The sequence below is a fragment of the Eutrema salsugineum genome, unplaced genomic scaffold (genome assembly GCF_000478725.1).
Source record: "Eutrema salsugineum unplaced genomic scaffold, Eutsalg1_0 scaffold_19, whole genome shotgun sequence".
Lineage (NCBI taxonomy): Eukaryota > Viridiplantae > Streptophyta > Magnoliopsida > Brassicales > Brassicaceae > Eutrema > Eutrema salsugineum.
Genome location: NW_006256838.1, coordinates 1,346,234 through 1,355,291, shown reverse-complemented (window position 1 = coordinate 1,355,291; position 9,058 = coordinate 1,346,234). Strand labels below are relative to the sequence as shown.

At 34.2% G+C, this 9,058-nt stretch overlaps 1 protein-coding gene and 1 long non-coding RNA gene across 2 annotated transcripts; one reads left to right on the top strand and one right to left on the bottom strand.

Annotated features, from left to right (window-relative positions):
* LOC112087187 lies at positions 1-1,476 on the bottom strand. Its single transcript, XR_002899949.1, has 2 exons — positions 1,225-1,476; positions 1-348 (listed from the first exon to the last, which is right to left on the bottom strand). It is a non-coding gene; the product is annotated as an uncharacterized LOC112087187 (long non-coding RNA).
* Positions 1,477-5,854: 4,378 nt separating this feature from the next.
* On the top strand, positions 5,855-8,818 carry LOC18020224 (protein IQ-DOMAIN 14). Its single transcript, XM_006402602.2, has 7 exons — positions 5,855-6,068; positions 6,514-6,603; positions 6,678-6,783; positions 6,897-7,340; positions 7,438-7,647; positions 7,725-7,841; positions 7,911-8,818. Exons 3-7 carry the CDS (start codon positions 6,703-6,705, stop codon positions 8,592-8,594), a joined length of 1,536 nt encoding a protein of 511 aa, XP_006402665.1. The 5' UTR covers positions 5,855-6,068; positions 6,514-6,603; positions 6,678-6,702; the 3' UTR covers positions 8,595-8,818.
* The last annotated feature ends 240 nt before the right edge of the window (positions 8,819-9,058 follow it).

The window sequence follows — 9,058 nt, the reverse complement described above, 5'->3', positions numbered from 1 at the left end:
TATGTCTAACACATGTACTTATTTACCATGACGTACATCCTACCATCCTATTGTCTATACGCATATACACCCTATTCTATAATTATATATATCATTTATACATACCTATACCATCTTCTACACATCTATACATGACAAACATTAATACATAACTATACTATCACTGAATTATTTTATACATAATTATACCATCACTTAAACTGACCACAATAAATAAAGTATGGCACGTTCAAAGGCTGCATCTACATTTGTCCGTTGCCTAACATTCTTCCTAGTCATTACTCTATCTTCACATTCATTCATCTTCTTTTCACTCCAATTGAGTCTGTGTACTTTACTTACTGCCACCTGCAAAATCATATCAGTTTCCATTATAATCCCTTTCTGAATTTCAAAAAATTCTGTACAAATCTATCATGCAAAGTAAATGCCAAAGTAGAGTAGTCTTAATTTTTCTTTATAGGAACATAACACTCATTTCCAAGATAACAAGACTCATTTTTTAATACAACAGAACAAGGAAAGGCTCTACGAGGCTGTTAAAAGAATTACTCGATCTGTTTTGTGATCCAAAGGGTTTTTACTAGGAACAAAAAAACAGGGCATGATTTGTCCAACACAAAAAAAAAAAAAATCCAATAAAATCAAGTCGATTCCTTCAATTCTGACTATTATTTCAAACCCAAATTTTAAGAGTAATTTACCAAACAAACGAGTCACAAGAGAGGTTAACCCAAAACAAAAGACACCCTAAAAACCTGAATATCAAAATTTCATTTTATAGCTTTAGCAAGAAAACAAAAATCATTTTATATCTTCCAGTCTCGTAAAAGTCATTTTAAATTGTTTTAAACTCCACAAAAACGCTGTATAGTTTATCAAAGACAACAAAAATATCAGACCAAAGGCGTTTCAATTCTGACTATTATTTCAAACCCAAATTTTAAGAGTAACTTACCAAACCGACGAGTCACAAGAGAGGTTAACCCAAAAAAAAATACACCCTAAAAACCTGAATATCAAAATTTCATTTTAAAGCTTTAGCAAGAAAACAAAAATCATTTTATATCTTCCAGTCTCGTAAACGTCATTGAAAAAGAAAAAAAAAATTAACCCCCATTTTTTTGAGTATTTGTGATCAAATCTCTTTAAATTGTTTTAAACTCCACAAAAACGCTGTATAGTTTATCAAAGACAACAAAATAATCAGACCAAAGGCGTTACCTTGTAGGGTGATGTGATGTCTCTATGCATGTTGCTCAGAGGAGAATGAGAAAATCAGAGAGAGGTTTCATGAAGTGCTTCTTTAGGAGTTAAACTAGATAAGTTTGAGTACTCGAATAGAACAGATCAACTAAATAAAAACAGAGTAATGAAATGAACATCTGAATGGTAAAACTCAGTGTAAGGAAGTATCTGTTTTGAAAGAGTAAAAACGGGGATAATGTTAAAAATCAGGTGTAAGAAACGTTTGATGCCTGAATGAGTAAACACGGAGATATGTATACAGAGATTATTATCTACAATTAATATTTATTGATTTTATCCATTTATAATCACAACGGTCGAATAAGTTACCGTTGTGTAACGTTCAAATTTTGTTGTGTTTTCTTCAACTTAACGTTCCACTGTCATTTTTACAGACACGTAGATAAGAAATGTGGAACGCTACGCGTACTGTAGACACGTGAATAACACCGCTCAGTAAGCATCACACGAGTGTATACTTTAGCGCGTGGAGAACTGGAGATTATAAGAGCATGAACATTGTTGAAACTCAATTGGGTCTCTTAATAAACTTTTTTAATATTTTTTATTAAAATGAAAAGAATAATGATGAAACATGTGTCAGGAAAAAGGTGAGGAAGGAAAAAATATTTTTTTTCCTCCATATTGAAGAACCAATCATATGCATTCACATGTTTTAAAAACGTCTCTTATGCGTTCTAATATAAGCGACGTTTTCTCTACTTTTACATAAAACACTGATTAAAATAATAATATTTATTTTTAAGAGATGCTGTAAGAGACAGCAATGTTCATGGTCTAATGGTTTCTAGTAGTTATTATAAATATGATGATTAAATCAACTTAATTCAGTGAAGCAAACAAAAGAAACAAATAAATCTAGATATCATTAAGTTTTGTGTTCAGATATCCAGTTTTGATATGGTTTTTTTATCCCTACATACAAAATGAATTGATCTAAAATAAGTAGATGAAAAAAACCATCGATTTTAACTTTTGCATTTAATATATGCTGACATTGTTTTTCTTCTCTCGAATAGAAAAATAAATATTCCTCGAGCAATTTCAGCAAAAATTAATTATTTATATGAGATATTGATTCCAGCAACCGCGAAAGGATATATTCCCATTCGGCTCTTGTTCCATATTTTTTATGTAACAATCTGTGGAATGATTCAATAATGCAATTACAAATATCGTTAGCGATTCAGAGAGATAACCTCTTTAATATATAATTGTGTAAAGTCAGCAACTTTGGCATTAATTCTTTTAAAAATAATTCCTTTTCAAGGGGGAAGATTAAAAAAATCAGAGATTTAGATGTGAATTAAACAAAAAACAATGCTCTGTTTATTTCCTCTGTTTTGATTGAAGTTTCACATTTTAATTTTTTTTGGCAATTGTGTTTTTTGGATTCAGAGATAATTAATTAACCAGAAATACGCTGCCGTTTATGCCCCTTGTTTTATTTAGGATTTTTTCGGGGAAGTATCTGATCAAGGATGAAGAAGCTAAACAAAATTAAAATGGTTTATTAACTAACTGTCTATATGGTCCGCTTTAATGTAATTAGTTTTGGTAAAGCATTACCGGTTCTTAGAATAAAATCAAACAAGTGTTTTGTCTTCTATGCAAAGTGGAACTCAATCAGTTGTTGATAGTTTGGCATTCATATAATTATATAAAATGGATGCTTATGATTGAAGACTGGTTGATTCCGCAATCGTTCTTCTGATCAGAAATTTAATAAGGATTAACAAAAAATTATGTCAATATCTCTACTTCCATTTTTTATGGATGTGTTTATATGTATTTGACTTATTTAGAAATATGCATGTCAATGTGCTCTTATCTTCCGGCATGCATCCGTATACATAAAATATAAATTTTGAGGTTTTGTCATTATTTTTCTCTCGTAGAAGAAGAAAACATAGATATATCATGTTACATGTTTAGCTTAGATTGAAAGGCACCCAAATAAGCTTGGGTTTCTGAAATTTCTGACATCATAAGATTTCGACTCAGAGTTTATTGTAAAACCAGACTAACATTGGAAAAAAAAACAAAAATAATGATTTCTTGGGAATAGAAACTGTAGTAAATCTTCGCCCCAACTAACTTCAACTAATTAAGTTATGTAAATGACTAAAGCAAGTACTTTGTAGCTAATAATGTTAAACATCGACCATAATTAGTAATGCTGAACATATATTTTCATGATAATGTGAAAGCATCAATAATCAGATGATCCATCAAACTACCGCCACCGGCGACCACCACCGGCGACTACCGACGACCACCAGCGACCACCGGCGATCAACGGCGACCACCGGCGACCACCACCAGCGACCACTGGCGCAGGAGGAGCCACTAGCGCAGGAGGAGCCACTGGCGCAGGAGGAGCCACTGGCGCAGGAGGAGCCACCGGCGCAGGAGGAGCCACCGGCGCAGGAGGAGCCACCGGCGCCGGAGGAGCCACCGCCGCCGGAGGAGCCACCACCGCCGGAGGAGCTATCACCACCGGAGCCACCATCGCCGGAAAAATAATAAAATTGTTGTAAATTCGTTGTAAAAATAAATAAAAAAATCGTTGTAAAATCGTCGTAAAAATAATAAAAATAATAAAAATCGTTGTAAAATCGTTGTAAAAAATTAAAAATTAAAAATAAAAAAATATTAAAAATCATTGTAAAATCGTCGTAAATTAGCGACGAATATAAATCATCGCTAATTACAACGAATTTACGACGAAATTTGATTTACGACGATCGATTCACGACGATTTGATTTTCGTCGTAAAATCGATGCAAACACTCATTTAGAACGAATATGGTCGTTGTAAATGAAGTGTTTTCTTGTAGTGTAAGGCATTCAAACTAACCGAATGCACTAAACGCATTTCACCATTTAAAACACATAACACAAAAATCATTTGTTTCTTTAGACACAACATGTATTAGAATTTTTCGGATGATAGGTTTTCATTTTTCTGATTACTAGTTCAATCAACTGCATATCAGTCCCATATCTCTAACTGTAAAATGTATTAGCAAAAATCTAAGAATTTGGTCGTACGTTGATAAGAAAAAAAACATGCGCATGCGACCAAAGTGTGTCAACCTATGAAGAAGAAGGAATGTTGGGAAGTAGTCTTGTCTTATCACTTTAGGTTTTTTCCCAATATTCTTCTTGCTTGAATTGTATTCCAAGCTCATATCATATCATTATTGTTCTTACTAACTTACTAACTTTATACCATCGAACCTCGATTTCGATTATTATTACCGAATTATTTATATTACTTAAAGTTTGAAACAACTATTACACTTTATTATTTCAAAACATCAATATCAAGCTAGTTGAGTTTCATCATAATATATATAAACATATGTCTAGTACCTGCTGTTTGGTATATGAGATTATGAGATAATCAATCTGAATCTCAAATTCTCTTTTTTAAAACAATATTTAGGTCAGTTATCACCCGGCTAAAACATTTATTTAAAGTCTAAGCTATACGACGAGTATTCGTGCTAAATGCATGTTTCTTGCTTCTTCTTTTTTTGTTCAATACATGTTTCTTACGTATTATAATGAAAATTCTGGTAGTAAATTTTATTTGACAACTCTGGGTCGTATATACTGATATATAACATTATATTAAACATCTGATAGTGTGTTACGGTAAATTTTTAGTGTTAACGCATCAGATAGTAATTCAGTCTTTATAAATAGGAGTTGCATCTTTTTTATTTTTCTGAACATTAATTAGGATTTTGCATTTTTGATTACTTAAATTCTCATACATACTTGAGACCCTATTATGTTAAAAAAAATTTATGCGTTAACACTTAACATACTAGCTCTATTTTAATTGTTACCCGTAACTAATGTTTGGTGAATGTAACCGTTGATAAATGATGATTAACTGATTATTAAAGAAGACTGACAAACAAAAAAAGAGGGGGACAATTTTGACTTGATTGACATAAGTTAAGTAATTTAGAACGTGAAATCACGCGCGTAACAAAGGCTCGTGTGGTCGTCGGAGACGAACAAAGTACTAAAGAATCAACCTCGTCTATGATAAAAATTCCTGAGATTAATCACAACAACAAAATACACATTTTTTATTTAGTTTTACTCTCTTCAATTCAATACAATAGCATCATCTACTGACGTAATCATGATAATTGTACGACAAAATCCCTCCACCTAACGTAACCATGTTCGTCCAAAATTACTTATACTTAACATCTGAACTAATTTAGTACTTAAGATTTAGTAGCAATTATGATTATGATTCTAGTTCTTTGGAGACTAGCTTTCATTATCTAACATCTACATCTGGTTTAATTCTTGGTTGGATCAACGGTTTTTGGTTGAATTTGAATCGAGATCGGTTTCTAGGTTCTGGTTTCCTTAAATGTTTGTCTTTATAATGAAGTAAAGTTTAAACAACATTGAGTGAGAAAGTGGCCAACTAATTCTCTCTGTACCATCAATCTCAAATTAAAATAAAATGATTTGATTAATCCAAAAGGTGGTCAGAGAAAAAAAAAGAGAGAAGAAAAAGGTATTAGACCAGCTAAACCAGAATCAAAGTTGCAGACCTTTTCTACAAATTCAAAGTAATTAAACCCCCGAGAACCCAAATTTAGGGGAAGAACTAAAAATGTTAGAAAGGCAATAAGAAGAAGAAGAATAAGAAAAAATGAAAGAAAAATAATAGACAAGAGTCTTTCTGCTCTGGTTGCTTCTTTTTAGTTCTTTCTCTGTAACAGCTTTACTCTGTTACTTTACTTCTTCGAGAAAACCCAGTAAGTGTTTCATATTTCTTGTGATTATCCCAATGATTTTTTTTTTCTCCGGGGTTTTCGAAAAATATCAGTTGTTTTTAGCGTCGTATGTTCTGCTTTGCTTATAATTGTTTCTGTTGGTTTCTCTGATCTAAGTGTCTTTTAGAATTGTTTTGCGGGAACAGTTTTCTCGGGATAACCTGAGGAACAAATTTTTCAAACAAAATTCGACAATAGAATATCTGCATAATCAAGAAAATCCAATCAATTCATGTGATTTAATACAGTTCACCTAATTTGGGATAGAAAGATAAGAGTTCGATTTAAGTTTTCTGAAAAGTTAAAAAACTTTCCTTTTTCGTGAAAGCTCAACAACTTCAAATCTCTGTTTTCTGGCAGTTTCCTCTTGTCTTTGTTTGCTCTAAGTTCTTTGGAAACTTCTGTCTCAGTTTAGATCATGTTGCAGGAGTTTTTTTTCGTTGAAGCTGTTCCTGCTTGGTGAAACATAACAAAGCATATGCTATTCTCGCGCCGTATTCCCAAATCTTGGTCATCAGTAAGCAATGATACGGATACAAAATCAAGAAAAGGGTCAAAAATGTTTATGTTCTCTGTTTCATGCTATTGCAGTTAAAAGGAAAGTAATGTTCGAAAAATGGGGAAGAAAGGAAGTTGGTTTTCAGCAATCAAAAGGGCTTTCACACCACATTCTAAGGAGAAGCAACTAAGTAACAACGTAAGAAAGTTTTGAATACTTACCTTTGTTTTGAAAAAAAAAAAAATCTGAAATGATGAATTGATGATTGAAGTGTGTACTTTTGGTTATTCTCTGGTTTTATGTTTTGAAAGCAAGAACCAGAGAGTAAGAGTAACAACAACAAAGAAAAGAAGAAGAAAGGTTTAGGAAAAAAGTTAAGAAATGGAGAAACCAATTCATTTCTCCCAATCTTCAGACAACCTAGCAGTATCGAAAAGATCTTGTGTGAAGCCGAAAGAGAGCATAACCTTGTCTTTAGGCCACCAGATCAAGCAAAGGGATCATCAACCTCTGCTCCATCTCCTCCTATTAGGCCTGCTTCTCCTAGAGTGTCTTCTCAGAGATATGTGTCTTCTCCAAGACCAATTTCACCAAGAGTTGCTTCCCCTCGAGCACCTTCTCCAAAGCCTCCTTCTCCAAGAGCGGTTTCTCCTAGGATTGTGCAGCGACGCGAGTTTGTGCATAGACCAGAGCCAACTCTACTTGTCAAAAAATCTTCTGCAACAAAGATTCAAGCTGCTTTTAGAGGTTACATGGTAATAAAGTAATTAAAACATTCCTTGATTATTTTGTGTGTCACTATTGGTTAACATAAGCATCCATAACTAAAGGAGATGGTAAAATTGTTTGTAGGCAAGGAGGAGTTTCAGAGCCTTAAAAGGTCTGGTTAGGCTTCAAGGAGTGGTTAGAGGACACAGCGTGAAGCGTCAGACGATGAATGCTATGAAGTATATGCAGCTTTTAGTCCGTGTTCAAACACAAGTCCAGTCTCGTCGCATCCAAATGCTGGAAAACCGAGCTAGGAACGAAAAAGACGACACTAAATTAGCCTCTAGACTTACAGTGAGTGCTCTCATGAATCTTTGGTTTACAAGACAAGAGCTCTCTCATTTTTGAGCCATAAATGTTCTCCTTGTTAGTCAGGGGATTGGGACGATAGTGTGCTGACTAAAGAGGAAAAAGAAGCGAGGCTCCATAGGAAGATTGATGCGATGATCAAAAGAGAACGTTCCATGGCCTATGCATATTCTCACCAGGTAATACACTCACTACACCGTTGCATTATCTTTGGTTTTTGCCAACATCTCTGTTTGTACTCTCTTCAGCTGTGGAAAAACAGTCCTAAGTCTGCTCAAGACATTAGATCAAGTGGGTTCCCACTTTGGTGGAACTGGGTGGACCGGCAGAAGAATCAAAGCCAACCTTTCAGGCTAACACCAACACGACCGAGTCCAAGCCCTCAGCCTCAGTTTAGCAACCAAAACCATTTCAGGCTCAACAACAGTTTCGACACTTCCACACCAAACTCATCAAAATCTGCATTCCTTACTCCCTCTAGACCCATTCATACCCCACAGCCACACAGTAGCGTCTCAAGATACTCTCGTGGAGTAGGAGGAGGAAGAGCCACACATGATTCTCCATTTAAAGATGATGATAGTCTCACAAGCTGTCCTCCATTCTCTGCTCCAAGCTACATGGCTCCAACAGTCTCAGCTAAAGCGAAACTGAGAGCAAACAGCAATCCAAAGGAGAGACTGGACCGTACACCTGTCAACACCAACAACGAGAAGAGACGGATTTCGTTCCCTCTTGGCTCGTTCAAATGGAACAAAGGGTCGTTGTTCATGAGCAGCAACAGTAACAGCAAAGGTCCAGGTTCTTCTTCTTCTGGTGTTGTGGTGCTTGAGAAGCACAAGACACTCAAATCCGTAGGAAATTTGAGTATTGATTCAACTGTTTCGATGCCTGCAACTGTTGGGAGGAGGGCTTTTAACAGATTTGTGTGACCTTTTTTTTCTTCTTTATTTTTTCTTTCTCAGTTGATGATTCTTCTTTGATTTGTGTTTATTTTCGTCTTCAAAATTTATGAGTGGTGATGATTTTTGAGTGCTGTTTGTGATCTGAAATTTACGAATTATTACAGATGTAACATAATAAAAGTAAACAACAAAAACAGAGGATTTGGATTGTACAGTGTGATGTTCTTTTCAAGCATTTCCGATGATTTAGATTGCACCTCTGTAAGAAATCTGTGTTTTCTTTCAAGCCAGAGTGATTGATGAAAAATATTTTTAATCGGATGGCTCCAATTTAAATTTGATAAATTTTAGTTGTACTACTTTTCTAATAAGTTTTTTTTTTTAAAAATGATGGCTCAAGCTTATTGTTGAAAATTTTGATAAAATATCAATAAATCAGTTTGACGGCGACTAAGCCTCAACTATATACAAACTAATCAGTTTGATGGATC

Bases quoted from the DNA above. Each gene is read 5' to 3' on its own strand.
- LOC18020224 (XM_006402602.2), top strand. From the start codon at position 6,703: ATGGGGAAGAAAGGAAGTTGGTTTTCAGCAATCAAAAGGGCTTTCACA. The intron at 6,784-6,896 runs GTAAGAAAGTTT...ATGTTTTGAAAG, and splicing joins AGAAGCAACTAAGTAACAAC to CAAGAACCAGAGAGTAAGAG. The intron at 7,842-7,910 runs GTAATACACTCA...TACTCTCTTCAG, and splicing joins CCTATGCATATTCTCACCAG to CTGTGGAAAAACAGTCCTAA.